The sequence below is a fragment of the Schistocerca piceifrons genome, chromosome 2 (genome assembly GCF_021461385.2).
Source record: "Schistocerca piceifrons isolate TAMUIC-IGC-003096 chromosome 2, iqSchPice1.1, whole genome shotgun sequence".
In the NCBI taxonomy this organism is placed as follows: domain Eukaryota; kingdom Metazoa; phylum Arthropoda; class Insecta; order Orthoptera; family Acrididae; genus Schistocerca; species Schistocerca piceifrons.
The window spans coordinates 472,538,675-472,554,980 of NC_060139.1; the positions used below are offsets into that span (position 1 = coordinate 472,538,675).

General features: G+C 44.2%; 1 protein-coding gene across 2 annotated transcripts in view; it reads right to left on the bottom strand.

Annotated features, from left to right (window-relative positions):
* Window positions 1-2,381: 2,381 nt before the first annotated feature.
* Window positions 2,382-16,306, bottom strand: part of LOC124776893 (probable enoyl-CoA hydratase, mitochondrial) — an 83,732-nt gene continuing 69,807 nt past the window's right edge. For both annotated transcript variants that reach the window (XM_047252080.1, XM_047252079.1), the window contains exons 6-8: window positions 14,963-15,030; window positions 13,697-13,775; window positions 2,382-2,516 (exon numbers count right to left, since the gene is read on the bottom strand). In XM_047252080.1, coding sequence (XP_047108036.1) covers window positions 13,710-13,775; window positions 14,963-15,030 — 134 coding nt within the window. In that variant the 3' untranslated portion in view covers window positions 2,382-2,516; window positions 13,697-13,709. The remainder of the gene's footprint in view (window positions 2,517-13,696; window positions 13,776-14,962; window positions 15,031-16,306) is intronic.

Genomic DNA, 16,306 nt, shown 5'->3' on the forward strand with positions numbered 1-16,306 from the left:
ACAGAGAGAGCAAGAGGCAATGGCATGCCCCCATGGACAACGATCTGCACCATGGAGCCCACTGGCTAGACCCCTGGAAACTCCACTGGAATACAGCACCTACAGCTCCTATCAGTCTTGACTCAAATGGCAGCACTGCAGTTCGTGGCAGCTATGTCCATCTGGTGGGACACATTGTTCCATCAAAGATTGTAGATGGTTAGACAAGCAAGAGTTAGACCAACATCGATCCAACTTCCAGGATGGACGACTGCGAACTTACTAGAAGCCAAACCGAACAGGTCCCTACTCTGGGGTCTTTAACTGCAGACTAGCATACTTTCACTGGAACAGGAGTAATATTTGTACACGGTGGTCTCAGGTGCTTTGCCACTCTGAGGCAGCTATGACATCACCTGGGCAGTTTTTCTTGTCTGGTCAGCTTCTCTGGTCAACCCAGCTGCAGCTGAAAGGTGTCTTAACTTCAGCTTTCCGAAGTGATGGCAGGCATATTTTTGCAGTAATATACTGTACAGTTATTCTTATGTCCGAGTTATGCTTCTTTACTCCACTCTGCATGATCAACACGAAACAGCATCCTCCTCTCTCTGATATTATTCTGCTGAGTTGGTACTCTGGACACAAAGCTTTTACAGTGTGTAGCAATTAACATTATCTTGTGGCTGTATTACAAGCAGTATCATATTACATGCTTACATTCCAGCCAGTTGTTGTGTATTGATCTGCTTTGCTAGCGTCTTCAGTTACCAATTCAAGACTTCAAAATTTTACTCAGCTACAATTCTGTGGCACTTTATAGGACTCAAATCAAGTCAGTAATACATCAAGGTTTTTTTTTTTTGTGAACTAGATTTAGTTCAAAATTAAAAAACCGCATGACACAGGGGCACACTTACTCATTCTACAAAGGCCCAGAAAAGGACATTAGGCACGAATAGCAACTATGTAGCTTTCCTCACAGGCCCTGTCCTTTTCAATTTACTGTCTCCTTGGGCTTTAGGTCAAGTAAGTGTTAAAACAGCATGGTATAGCAGTAGCAGTAGATATATATATATATATATATATATATATATATATATATATATATATATATATATATATATATATATATATATATATATATATATATATATATATATATATATATATATATATATATCAGACTTCACAGCTGCAAGTGATATTTAAGCTCTAAGTTCACAGTCTATTTCCACATGCAAGTAACTAAAGACTGTGGCACTGAACTACAGTGGTACATGTTCAACTAATTCCTGTAGGAAATTTTTTTTAAATTGTTGTAAATTTTCTTCGTCAATGATGACAACAGAAGTGCTTAGACAAACTAACTAGCTAATATTGGCTGTACTAAAAATATTATAGAGATTAACTGAAGAGAGGTATTTCATGATTCTGACACCACTGCTTGGAACACACTTTGATTTTCAGAAATATCTCTGAATCATAATGTTAGTTGCATCAGAAGCAAAACTCATTAGACAAAACAATAAAATTACAAGGAAACAGAAAGCCTGACCAATAGTTGCCTTCAGATGTGTCTCCCTTCATCCTCAAACAGGTGAGCCCCTCTCATAATGTATATCCTTCCCCAATGGGTCCCTCTTTTCTCTGAGAAAGAAATTAATATTTTCAAAACCTAGAATAGTTTTTTGTACTGTTATGTGGGTACTGGCAGAACTGGAAATTCACCTCATAAATGTAAGTACTGGCCAGACATGCTGACACCAAGCATTTTTTAACTGTCATATTACGTCATCTGATAGGCTGCCTATTTATAATTGATTCATAGTTGCTAACATTTGTAATTATATGTAAGGGCAGTATTGGCCTTACAGAACATAGTGCTGGTCTTCTGAAGACAAAATGTGCACTGTAATCCACAACATTTTGTCATGTGGAACATTGGCCACACCTACATATTCTTTGACATGAGTGTTCACAGCAGTCAATTTGTTACAGTTCATTAGAGCAAATTTTTGAGTTAAATGTTGAATGTGTCATCAGAATGTAAATCGACCCATACCACTCTTTATTATTTTTCTGAAGTCGAGAGTGTGTTTCTAAAATTATGCTACAATATTACTCCATAAATCACAAAAAGCTGTGCACTATTCAAAGAGTTTTAAAGAGAACAATAAATTAAATTCAACAATTAAAAGATAAAATTTCTATAACTGGAGAAAGAATAAGAAATATCAAGAAGGAAGACAGAGTACACAAGTGATACCTATTTTCTGTGAACCATGTTCTTCAATGTTAAAAAGCATATTCCAAATTATTTCTGAAAATTAAGGAATTGGTATAACATAAGAAAAATGAGTTGAATTCACGTATGAAGGTACGTATTTGAATTATAAAAGACATCATGGCAAAAGGACTTTATTTCATAACTGACAGTTGATTAATCAATTACAAAAGTATAAAAAATATATTTCTTGCATAAAGTTCCTCATAACCATTCTCAACAGTCTTCAGCAGTCAGGTGACATCAAAAAGCTCTGAAACAATACAAAAAATGTTATTTTAATTAAATGAAGCACATAATGTGGTGGAGTAGTGAAATGAACAAGAATGCAGTAACGAAACAGAGGGCAAGGGCTGAAGGGAAAATGAGGGAGGAATAGAAATAAGGTACACCACAGGAAGGCTGTCCTTGTGCAGGCAGATGGTGGCAATTAATGGTGAAGTATATAATAGTGTAAGACCACTGAGAGAATAGTATGCATGAAAATCTATAGATGCATATGACTATAAACTGAAACAAAAGGAGATAGGAGACGGTAGGAAGTTGGGCAGGATGAAACAGTCTGTCAAGGAGATTGATGATAGGTGGAAACAGGGCCCGAGATTGGTGTGGAGATAAGTGAACAAAGGAGGACTGAAGGATAGCCAGTGTTGCAGAGAGGTTACAGAGGCCATAGTTTGTTGCACTGGGTGGACAATCTCAGTTGGACAGCTGTTTAACAATGACCACTAATATGGATGCACAGGTGGCAGGTATTATGTTATTTGTCTGCTTTCATTGGTATCTTTTCTTCTGATCGGATATGATCTACCAGTGATATGATCTAAACAACATTTGGCAACTGTGGGCATGAAACAGGATTTGGATCCAGGCCTTTCAAACGGACATGACCCAGAGGCAAGATGACAGACAAAACAATCTTGCTGATTGGTTACGTAAGTGTGGTGCTCATGATACAACTTTGCAAGGATATGGTATCAGAGATCTGGTTGGTTGGTTAGCTTAAGGTTTAAAGGAGATGAGGTTTTCAGTCCCTCCTACCTGGAACAGGCAAGTCATTGAAACTGTACATCAAAGAAGGTCCTAGTGTGCAAAGCCAAAGGAAAGAACACGCCAGGGTCTGCTGAAGGTCAACGTCGCCTAAAGAAAAGAACAAGAAAGTAGGAAAGGAAGAAAGGTGGGTGAGATGCCCCATCCAGAGAGCAGCGGGAGGCCCTCAAAGGCAGACAATGCGATGGGGGACACACCCCCGCCACTTACATACACAGTAAAGACTAGTGACATGGACACAGTGGCAACATGGACAGGGTGAGAGAAGTGCAGGAAAACAGAGGCGTAACACCAAGTCAGAAGAGTAAAAGAACAGGCAGGATGAGACAAGCCTCCAAAGCCCAGACAGCCATTGCCTAGTCTGGGCAGAGGAGGCAACAGGGCATCCTGCCAATGTCTAAATGGGCATGGGCAGACAAGGTTGAGGTGCTCTCCCTTATATATATATATATATATATATATATAAATCCCCTTCACAAATAAACTGTAAAACCAGATCAGTCACTGAGGCATCATCTGCTAACACCAGGGGTAGAGTCACAAAGAGTAAGAGTCCACTGTAGGGCCAGTATGTTAGGACATTCCACCAAAATGTGGAACAAACAGCACAATGACCGTGGGGCAGATCCTTGTGAGATACCTGCATGGAAGACCTCCACAAATTCATGGCGCCCCTTAATCACCTGTAGTTTGTTCAGCGACAACAGAGTATGCCATTCTGTATTCCACATACTTAGAACTTGACAGCATAATATCAATTGAAAACCAGTGACAAAACATCAATCTCAAAAGGCAACTTGCCAGTATCCACTTTTGCCAGCCTATCAGTGAGTTCATCCCCAGGATCCCAACATGACCAACAGTCCAAAGACCACCGAATGTTGACGTTGTTTGAGAGCAAAAAGGCAATCCTGGATAGTCAGGATCAAGGGATGGGAAGGGTAACATTGGTCAAGAGCTTGTAAACTGTTCAATGAGTCGCTACAGGTTAGAAAGAACTCATCAGAGCAGGAAAAGATATGCTGAAGAATTTGAGACATGGTTCTAACTTCACAGTGAAACCATTGCAGCCATCCGGCAAGAAGCAGAATTCATTACATACTGCATGAACACATGCAAAGCCAGTGCGACCAGCAACCATCAAGCCGTATGTATAGGAATGGAGGTGAACTGGCAGTGGAGGGCCTCAGGTGGAACTGAGTCTTTCAACCTTGTTATAGGTCAAGACAGAGCTGTGGACGAAGGGTGCGCCAAGGAGGTGTATGTGAGCAGGCCCAGAGAAGAGGTGGTACAGCGGAAAGCTGAAGTTTTGAAAAAAGGGTCCAGCTGTGGATGGAAACTAACCCCAGATCGGGGCTGCCATTGCTGAAGGCAGATCTCTGTATCTGGAAAAAGGGAACAGTAGTTTGGGTGCTCTAGGGAGCAGTAGATGCATTATGTAATGCATAAAAGATCAACTGTTGTTGGCACAGAACCCTCTGTAGTGAAACATCTGCCTCCACTAGGAGGCTGATCACAGGGAAAGTCTGAAAGGTGTAAGTTGCCAGTCATACCCCACAATGGTGTATTGCCTCTAGCATCTGTAACGTCGAAGGTGATGCTGAACCATATGTGAGACTCCCATAATCAAGATGGGACTGGACCATTGCTTTGTAGAGGTGTAATAGAGTAAAGTAGTTTGCATCCCAGTTGGTACTGCTGAGAAAGCGAAGAGCACTGCAGTATGACCAACATGTTTTATTTAGTTGAAGATGGGGAAGCCATGTCAATCGAGCATAAAAAACAATAACAATGAAAGTCCACCACATTGAGGGGCTGGCCTTCAAGGTACAGATATGGAGCAGATGTAGTGTACAGTGATGACAGAAATGCATAACACATGGCTTCCATTTTTTGGCTGCCAAGACATGAGTGACAGCCTTTGGTTGCGTTTGGTGTACTGCCCCCTGCAGTCTGTGTTTAGTGATGTCCATTGCGGACGAACAACAAGAAATGCAAAAATCATCAGCATACAAAGAGGAGGATACCATTGGTCCCACAGCTACCACCAGATCACTGATAGCCACTAAACAGAACAGGACATTCAAAACAGAACTGCGCAGAGCCCCATTTTCTGGCAGAGGAGAAGTGGTATGGGAGGCTATACCTGCAAAGTGTGACAAGAAAGAAAGTTCTGGATAAAAATCTGGAGTGGGCCATGGATGTCGTGGTGCCATGTAGAATCATAGGCTTTATGCAAATCAAATGAGACTGCTACAAGGTGTTGATGCTGGGCAATAGCTGTCTGGATAGCAGACTCCAGATGGTCCAAATTACCTGCAGTAGAATGGCCTCCGCAAAAACCGCCCCAGTCTAAGCCAACAGGTTCTGGCATTCAAGGATCCAGTACAGCCTTCGATTTGCCATACAGTCTAGTAACTTGCAGAGGCCATTGGTTAAACTGATCAGATGATTGCACTCCATCCGAAGAGGCAGTTTACCCGACTGCAAAACTGGAATAATGACACTTTCTCACCACTGGGTAGGGAATTCGCCATGCTTCAGAGATGGTTCATAAGGGCAAGTCTATAAGGTTTGTTAGCCACTGATAAGTACAGAAGGATTTGGTTCCGCACCTAGTCCAGTCCATGAGCCATGTCGGGGCAGGAAGCAAGGGTGTTGGTGAATTACCACTCACTAAACAGGGCGTTATATGCCGCCAGGCGACAGGGAATGCAACATAAAGGGAGTCTTTCCTGATGTGTCTGAGGAGACAGAATGCCGGTGAATGTGGACCAATGCCGAGTTCTGGATGAAATGCCAAGCAAAATGCTCAATCACAGAGTCCGGGCTTGTGAGGATAACACCATTCAGGGAAATTCCCAGGATGTCTGCACGATGATGGCAGCCAGAAATGCACCTGATCTTTGCCCACACCTGCAAAGATGGAGTATATGACTATGACAGGGACATATTGTTCCCAACAAATCCGTTTCTGGCATTTAATAAGATAACGGGCCTGGACACAAAGCTGTTTACAGGTCAGGAGGTTTTTTTGTTTTGGTTTTAGGGCGCAAAACTGCTATGGTCATTAGCGCCCGGTCTGTGAATTAGGGAATGGTAAAAAACGAAAATGGATAGCAGCAGCAATGGGAACGAAACTCAAAAAATTGGAGAAACTAAAAGCAGAAGGAAAGCTAAAAAATCCACTGCAGAAAGGGGTTGGTTGTCCCCAAAAAGAGTTTCAAATGACTGACGTCATCTCACTGGCACTAATAAACTCGAGAACGCGATTGGCTGAGCGCGTGTCATCTGTTAAAATGGACGATATATCAGGCGACAGCTGTAGACGCGCACGTAACGGAGTAAAATAGGGGCACTCAATTAAAAGGTGTCTTACCGTCCACAGCTGAGAGCAGTGGGGACAGAGTGGGGGAGGATCACCACTTAAAAGATGTCGATGGCTAAAAAGACAGTGCCCTATCCGGAGTCTAGTTAAAATTACCTCCTCCCGACAACACGTTCGGGAGGAAGAGGTCCAAGCACAGGGAAGAGCTTTCACGTCCCGCAATTTATTATGGGGAAGTGTCGACCAATGTGCATGCCATAAAAGAACAACACGGCGACATAAAACGCTCCGTAGATCGGTGAAGGGAATCTATCGAATAGCTGGCCGAAGAAGAGAGACTGCAGCCTTGGCCGCTATATCGGCCGCCTCATTGCCACAGATACCAACGTGTCCTGGGAGCCCAGAGGAACGCCACAGAGACGCCCCCCAAATGGAGCAAGCGCAGGCAGTCCTGAATCCGGTGGACCAGAGGGTGGACAGGGTACAGAGCTTGGAGACTGAGGAGAGAGCTGAGAGAATCTGAACAGATAACATACTCTATCAGCTGATGGCGGCGGATGTATTGGACAGCCTGGAGAACAGCGTAAAGCTCCGCAGTATAAAACGAACACTGGTCGGGAAGCCGAAATCAATTTGGGGTGTCACCAACAATATAGGCACTCCCTACACCTAACGATGTTTTCGAGCCATCAGTGTAAATAAATGTGGCTTCCTTCATTTGTGCACATAGAGCAACAAATGCCCGACGATAAACAAGTGAAGGGGTACCATCCTTGGGAAATTGACAAAGGTCACGGAGCAGGCAGATCCGGGGACGGAGCCAAGGCAGTGCTGGAAAGCGGAAGGAAAGAGAATGGAGCAGTTGACGGAAGCGGACTCCCGGTGGTAGTAGGGAGGAAGGGCGGCCTGCATACCCTACATCCAAGGAGGCGTCGAAAAAAATGTCATGGGCCGGATTAGCAGGCATGGAAGACAGATGGCTAGCATAACGACTCAGAAGGACAGCTCGCCGACTGGACAGCGGAGGTTCAGCAGTCTCAGCATAAAGGCTTTCCACAGGGCTGGTGTAAAAAGCTCCCGACACTAAACGTAATCCACGGTGGTGGATAGAGTCGAGACGCCGAAGAATAGACGGCCGAGCAGAGGAGTAAACTATGCTTCCATAGTCCAATTTCGAGCGCACTAAGGCGCGATAGAGGCAGAGAAGGACCACTCGGTCCCCTCCCCAGGAGGTACCATTCAGGAAGAGGGTGTTGAAGGATCGGAGACAGCGAGCCTAAAGATAGGAAACATGGGAGGACCAGCACAGTTTTCTGTCAAACATAAGACAAAAGAATTTAGCGACGTCTGAAAACGGGAGGTTGACAGGTCCTAGATGTAAGGAGGGTGGAAGAAACTCCTTACGTCGCCAAAAATTAACACAAACGGTCTTACTGGGAGAAAAACGGAAGCCGGTTTCAATGCTCCAAGAGTGGAGGCGATCGAGACATCCTTGAAGACGTCGTTCAAGAAGGCTGGTCCGTTGAGAGCTGTAGTAGATCGCAAAATCGTCCACAAAGAGGGAGCCAGAGACATCAGGAAGGAGACAATCCATAATCGGATTTATGGCAATGGCAAACAGTACAACACTCAGCACGGAGCCCTGGGGTACCCCGTTTTCTTGGGAGAAAGTACGGAAGAGTGTTCACCGGCACTCTAAATGTGCGCTCTGCCATAAATTCGTGAAGAAAAAGGGGCAGCCAACCTCTAAATCCCCAAGAGAACAATGTGCGGAGGATGCCTGTCCTCCGACAGGTATCGTATGCTCTCTCCAGATCAAAAAATATTGCTACTGTTTGGCGTTTCCGGAGAAAATTGTTCATGATATAAGTGGAGAGAGCAACAAGATGGTCAACTGCAGAACGATGCTTTCGGAAACCGCATTGGGCAGGTGTTAAAAGACTGCGGGACTCCAGCCACCAAGCTAAACGGCAATTCACCCTACGCTCCAAAACCTTACATACACTACTCGTGAGAGAAATGGGGCGATAGCTAGAGGAGAGATGCTTGTCCTTTCCAGGTTTCGGAACAGGAACGACGATAGCTTCCCGCCATCGTCTGGGGAAAGTACTGTCAGTCCAAATTCGATTATAAAGGTGAAGGAGGAAAAGCAGACTATGGTATGATAAATGCAGCAACATTTGGATGTGGATACCATCCGGTCCTGGGGCGGAGGAGCAAGAAGAAGGGAGTGCATGTTGGAGTTCCCGCATGGAGAAAAAAGTATTGTAGCTGTCGCGATTTTGAGAGGAGAAAGCAAGAGGTCACACTTCCGCTGCACGTTTCTTCGGGAGAAACGCTGGCAGGTAATTTGAAGAGCTCGAAATCTCAGCAAAGTGTTGACCCAATGAGTTAGAAATTGCGACGGGGTCCACTAATGTATCATGCGCGACAATGAGCCCAGAGACCAGGGAGAAACTAGGCGCACCTGAGAACCGTCGAATCCGACTCCAAACTTCCGAGGAGGGAGTGAAGGTGTTAAATGAGCTAGTAAAGAATTTCCAGCTTTCCTTCTTGCTATCGCGGATGACGCGACGGCATCGCGCTCGGAAATGCTTATAGCAGATACAGTTGTCCAAAGTAGGATGGTGGCGGAAAACGCAAAGAGCACGTCGCCACTCACGTATTGCGTCACGGCATGCCGCATTCCACCAAGGAACTGGGGGGCGCCGGGGCAATGTGGAGGTGTGTGGTATTGAACGTTCCGCAGCTGTAAGAATAACGTCTGTAATATGTGTGACGCATCGTCGACGCTAGGAAAGTGACAGTCATCGAATGTCGCTAGAGACGAAAAAAGTGTCCAATCGGCTTGGCCAAACTTCCAGCGTCGCGGGCGCATATATGGCTGTTGGGGCTGCAGTCTAAGGACACATGGAAAGTGGTCACTCGAGTGTATCATCAAGGGCGAACCATTCGAAGTGCCGAGCTAGCGGAACAGTACTGACCGAAAGGTCCAAATGAGAGAAATTTGTCGTGGAAGCAGACAAAAATGTAGGGTCCCCAGTGTTGAGGCAAACTAGATCCGCTTGGTGGAAGACGTCTAGCAATAGTGAGGCACGCGGACAAGGATGTGGAGATCCCCAAAGTGGGTGATGGGCATTGAAGTCCCCAACCAGCAAATAGTGGGGGGGGGGGGGGGGGGGGGGTGGAAGTTGCCCAAGAAGATGGAGATCAGCTCGTGCCATTGGTGTGGACGGTGTAATGTATACAATACAAAGAGAAAAGGTATATCCAGAAAGGGAAAGACTGACAGTGACAGCTTGGAAGGAAGTGTTTAAGGGGATTGGGTGATAATGGAGAGTATCATGGAGAAGAATCATGAGTCCTCCATGTGCTGGAGTGCCTTCAACAGAGGGGAGATCAAATCGGACGGACTGAAAATGGGGGAGAACAAAGCGGTCATGGGGATGCAGCTTTGTTTCCTGAAGACAGAAGATGTCCAGCGAGTAGGATCGTAAGAGGATCGACAATTCATCCCAATTGGCTCGAAGGCCGCAGATATTCTAGTGAATAATGGACATAGGGTGAACAGAAAATGGAGGAATGTGACCAAGGTTGCCGTCAACTCAACGACTGCTCAGAGTTTGCGACCGACAGCATGGAATGGCATTCAGCCGAAGGCAGAAGATCCTGATCCATAGGTTGTTCAGGAGCAGTTCCTGCCACCAGCGATCGGCCGGTTGATCGGCCACCAGCAGTGTGCCTCGGCGACACAGAAGACAGCCGAGGGCGATTACCGCCAGGTGGTGCTGTAGAGGAGACACGCCTTGGCGGAGAAGGAGATGAACTGGGTTTCTTACTAGCCTTCTTGGAAACATGATGTTTAGATGAAGGAGGAACCGATGGTTGTGAAGTTGGGCTACGTAAAAAATCTTCATGAGTATGCTCTTTTTTCGAAGTCTTGGTGTCTGACTTTTGGGCTCGAGATTTAGGAGAACCTGATGTAGGGTGAGCCATAGATTGGGCAGGCGAAAGTGGGGAGGTTGAACGGGCGATCTTTGTGCTGGCCGATCTGACGACCATGGCACTAAAGGTAAGGTCACAAGTCTGCATGGCTGCCTCCTTTGTTGGCCAAGGAGAGGCAAGGACAGTGCTGTATTTTCCTGTCTGAGGCACGGTGGGGCTGTCGACTGGCGAATAATTTTAGAGCAGCAAAGGTCGACACCTTTTCCTACACTCTGATTTCCTGAATGAGCTTTTCGTCTTTAAAAATGGGGCAATCTCGAGAGGAAGCAGCATGGTCACCCATACAATTGATGCAACGAGGGGATGGAGGTGGACAAGCACCCTCATGGGCATCCTTGCCACACTCAACACATTTGGCCGGATTGGAACAGGACTGGCTGGTGTGATTGAACTGCTGACACCGATAGCAACGCGTAGGGCTTGGGATGTAAGGGCGAACGGAAATTATCTCATAGCCTGCTTTGATTTTCGATGGGAGTTGAACTTCATCAAATGTCAAGAAGACAGTACGGGTTGGAATGATGTTAGTGTCAACCCTTTTCATGACTATGAACTGCCGTTACGCCCTGGTCAGAGAGATAGTTTGAATTTCCTCGTCGGTCAATCCATCGAGGTAGCATGTATGAACGACCCCACGTGATGAATTTAAAGTATGGTGCGGTTCCACCCGAACAGGGAAGGTGTGTAGCAGTGAAGTACGCAGCAATTTTTGTGCCTGGAGGGCACTGACTGTTTCTAACAACAAGGTGCCATTTCATAATCTGGAACAAGACTTTAAAGGACCTGCAATTGCGTAGACACCTTTCTGAATAATGAAAGGGTTGACCGTGGAGAAGTCGTGACCTTCGTCAGACCGAGAAACAACAAGGAACTGTGGCAACTATGGAAGGACTGTCTGTGGCTGAGACTCATTGAACTTACGCTTGTGAGCTGACATAGTAGAATATGAGGAAACCACTGCGAAAGTATCCCCCATGATTACCGGCGTCTCCGATGGCGAGCTCCTTCCTTGTGGGGGCCCTCTCTGAGGGCACTCCCGCCTTAGGTGATTGTTCACACCTCAGGTCACACCTCCCGACAAACGGACGGAGGGACCAATCGGCACTTTCGGAAGGTATCAGCTCGGATAATCACCCCTCCCTGGGCCTGGCCGTTACCAGGGGGTACGTACGTGTCCTACCTGTCTACCCGGGGCGGGGAATTACGCGTTACCCCGTCACCGGCTATGCATGGAAATGTGTGGGTCGGCCTTGAGACACGCACAGGGAGGAAAAAAAGAGAAAGGGAAAGGAAAGAAGAGAGGTCTCAAACGCCGCAGTGGAGAAAGCAAAGAATTTGTTACAGTTTCAAGCGTCCGTCTCCGGACGTAGGCACAAAACATACTCCCACAGGGGGAGAAAGGGAAGGAAAGAGGCGGAGGTGGGGGGGGGGGGGGGGGGCGAAGATGGGGGATGGGGAAGGATGCGGAAAGGGAAGGTATGCAGCCCGGAAAGGAAGGAAGGCCACATTAGCTCGGGGTCCCGTGCTCGCTACGCACGTATCCACAAAAGAGTTGTGGACCCCCTGGGGGGAGGTCAGGAGGTGGTCGAGAGATGGGTGCTGTTTGTAGTGCTGGAGGGCATGATGACTGTCTTTAATAGCCAGAGCAATTTCGGAGTTTGACCAGGAGACAGTCTTCCACTGAGGAGAATCTGAGGAAGAGGGACTCGCTGAGGCAGCTGCCGAAAGGATGGCACTGATCAAACATTGTACGGACTTATCAACGCTGCTGTGTGGTGAAGCAGTTGGGATGGCAGTCAAGGAAAAGGCATCCCAAACTGCATTAGTAAAGACCTACCTGGAAGGACATTCAGGTGAGTGACGCTGAAGAAAAGGTAAGACAACACACAAATCGTCGTGAACTCCCCAATGAATGGAGGGGAGAAATCCAGGGCTACAGATGGCTGAGAAAGTACCGCACTAAAGGATGTGGGAGCTCCAGGTTGAGGAGGCAGAGATCAAGCCCTGACAGCAGGTCTACAACAATCCTGCCCCAGTCAGTGGTCGCATTACCACCCCACAGAGCATTACGGGGGTTAAAATCTACTAGGAGATGGAAGGGGGTTGGGGAGGGAGGGAGGGATCTGTCAAAAGAGGTAAAGAAGGGCTGGAGGACAGTCTGGGGGAAGGTAAAGATTCTATATTACCACAGAGTCTAAATGGATCCAGCCACTGCTTCCTGTATGGTTTGAAGAAGACCCCAGGAACTAACACTGTCCATGCAGACCAACATACAGATGCGGAGGCTCCCAAAGGGCTGACCCAGTTTTGGCTGAAGGCTAGGAAGCCATGAAGAGTTGGTGAATGAGTATCCTGAAAATGAAATTTCTGCAATATGACACAAGCTACAGAGTAGAGAAAAACAGGAGACAATAGTAACTATTACAGTTCCATTGGAGGATAGTAGTACAACAGCCCCAAGAAGTGAGAAAAAGGGGAGTCGGAGAGTGGAAATGTGTGACAAGACAGAAAAGGAATAGCAGAACTAAGGGAACAGCCAGGTCGAGAAAGGAGAGTGGGGGGACAGGAAGGAGTTGCAGCTAGAATGGAAAGGAGTGGATATGGCGAAGAGAATGCAGCCTGTAAGAGAAGAGAGGCTGCAATAGCTTGGGCCCCATGCATGCACCACATGTACCACAAAAGAGCTGGGGGGGGGGGGGGGGTATGGTAAATCTGTTTGTGGACAAGGTTTGGAGAGTTGTACCTTCTGTAAAGACTTCGACATGATGTTCAGACTATCTGTGTACTTACTTATGGTTTCTCATGCTTTCAGGCGATCAAGATCAACCACATTAATTTAGTGGTCAGTATATCCACTTAATTCTAGGCAAGAATATTATGAATAAACTGCAGTCTGTACAATTTGGTGTGTGTGTGTGTGTGTGTGTGTGTGTGTGTGTGGTGTGTGTGTGTGTGGTGTGTGTGTGTTAACGGATGACACCAACGGTTTTCCACTGTGTTCCACCCATACTACAAAATAGATATGAAAAGAAATTTGTTAATTTACACACCTTTTATATCACCTTAGTTATTTGTGAACTTTGGAGGGCGCTTTTCAACAAAAGCTGTCATTCCTTCCTTACGGTCAGCCTGCAATGAAAGAAAAACAAGTAAGTTATTTATTTCCGAATTCAGCAATCTTTTGTGTAGTTGCAGAACAACATTTACTCTTATCTCTGATATATCCACACAAAACCAAAGTGTAATATAGTGAATTTAACAAGCCTCAGTATATAATTGTGGACAATGCAAAGCTATTTTGGCCTGCTCCTTTTAAGTGTGTAGCTAATTAAGTTCATATTATTCCATACAAATTAGGCAATTGTTTCACCCTCATGTAGTATCTGGTTCCTACTGCATCTCTCAATTATAGTTTCAACATATATTACAGAAAAGGGGTCCATAAGTAAAATGCTGTCAGGAATTTCTTAACTTACCAAAAATGTAAAACCGATATTAACAGTCACAGGGCTTTGATGTTTAATATTTCTGGTTAACTTCAGGAGCAGCAAAAGGAACATTTTTAGAATATCTCTTACTTAAGTCACTAGAGATGTGTCCTTTGCCCATCTGAGTTAAATAATTTCTATCAAGATTGTTTTAGCTACAAGTTAAAATACACGAGTATCAGTTAACATGAATGAAGCCAATCACACTAACTTTCCAAGTATTGTGTGGTTGTTGATTAATGATTTAACAGTCAAGCTGTTGTTTTACAATATTCTCAAAAACTGAAATTGGCTGATGCTGGCCTTGACCCAACTAATTACCCTCCCTCCACCTTCATGACATTTCATGGAGACTGATTAAGAACACAATCTTCCACACCAGTCCTCAAACAATTAACTCTATTGTCAATGTGCACTCCGACCTTTCCCATGTAACTTCATTTCAAACTAGCAATGCCTTTGTGGAATGTGCTTAGCACTCTAGACAGCCACAACTGTACCTGTTAAGGTTATGAGTCCGACACAAAATTGTACAATCTTTTACCTTGTGGCTCCTATTTTCCTTACCTTCACTTTCTGTAATGTTATATCTAAAAATAAAGTCCTTTAGCTTTTTTTATTTCAGTTTTCCTATGACAACTCACCTCCGTAGTTTATCCTTTTGACTACTATTCTCTCAAAGGACACTACAGAAGTTCATGACATATTTCATTCTGGAGAGCTAATCTTTAGCTCAGAACATTAGTTTCTACTTAGAGGCTGTTCTGTAAGCTGCAGCACGATAGATCATGCATAGTATAGTTTCTGTTCAACATATTTGATACTTACAGTTGCAAATGTTGCATGGAATGTCCTTTTCTCAAAATGAAGTCCTTCCTGGAGGGTAGTTTCATAAGCTAGAAGGAAAAGGAAACTTATTAAAAACTAATAGACTCCTTTGTGAATTACATGATGCATAATACATGACACACACACACACACACACACACACACACACACACACACACTAAAGCGTTCACACCCATTATCAAACTGACAAATAAGAGATGATGTTTGAAGTAATAGCTCAAAACAGATAGTACAATGATGAAAGGTAGTGATGAAAGATACACTCATGACTTTTACAAAGCCAGCATTACCGGTATCATAATAAAATTAATTAGTCCAGAGAAATGTAATCAACTAAGTTTCTCCAATTGCCTACTTTTATTGATCTCGTCATCTTTGTCATAAAACAGTCATATACACAAAACTGCTTTGAACATATATAAAAATCTGCTGTTTCAAAGAGTTACTCAGTGATAATCATTAAGACAAGAAGAAAATGACTATCAAAACTGTATCTGCATTCTCCTATCACAATTATTCAACTTGCAATCAGCTAATGTTATGTCACAATATAATCATGTTGGAGGAAATTATGTATGATGTAATAATGCTATGTGAAATTTGCACAAGATATAAATGCAGAATGTTTTGAAAGTGTAAAAAATGATTACTCCAACACTACCTGGATATGGTGTGTGATGTTTTTGGTCAATTTCAAAGTGCAATAATATGCGAAATTGGTATATTTCAGCATTAAACATGGAAATGTTTGTTAAGAAAGTGGCAAACATACATCTGTTGCTTCAGGTCTGGAAGGGCTGTTTTCCTCTATCTGCTGCTATATTCATTACTCTTTACTTTTTGTAATTATGGAATAAGAGTTTCTAAAATATGAGTAACACTACCATTTTTTCTTTCTTTTTTCTTTTCTTCTATCTATTCCTTTGGGAAAAAATTTTGTCAGATGGATATGGTATCACACTCTTAATTAACTGTAACAGTGTAATGTTTTGTTAATTCGTGAACATTGTTAAGTGGTTGTAGTATGCTAAAAAACAGGTAGCCATAAATTCAATTTGCAATGCCTATCTGAATGAAGAAGGCTTTTCTATTCCAACAAAAATTCTTTTACGTGTTGCTTATGTAAAGTGAAATTCAAATGGGAGGAGGACAATTTGGAAAAATACATTAAAAGTGCTAATCATTCAATTTTTCAGATCATTGGAAAACCAAACTGCTGTTATTGTGCTCATTCTTGATCATTTTAAAAAATGAAGCTGCATCAGATTTAGCCTTCTTACAGTGTAAAATTTGTAAGTGACATGTGCTAGCATTGTCAGTTTC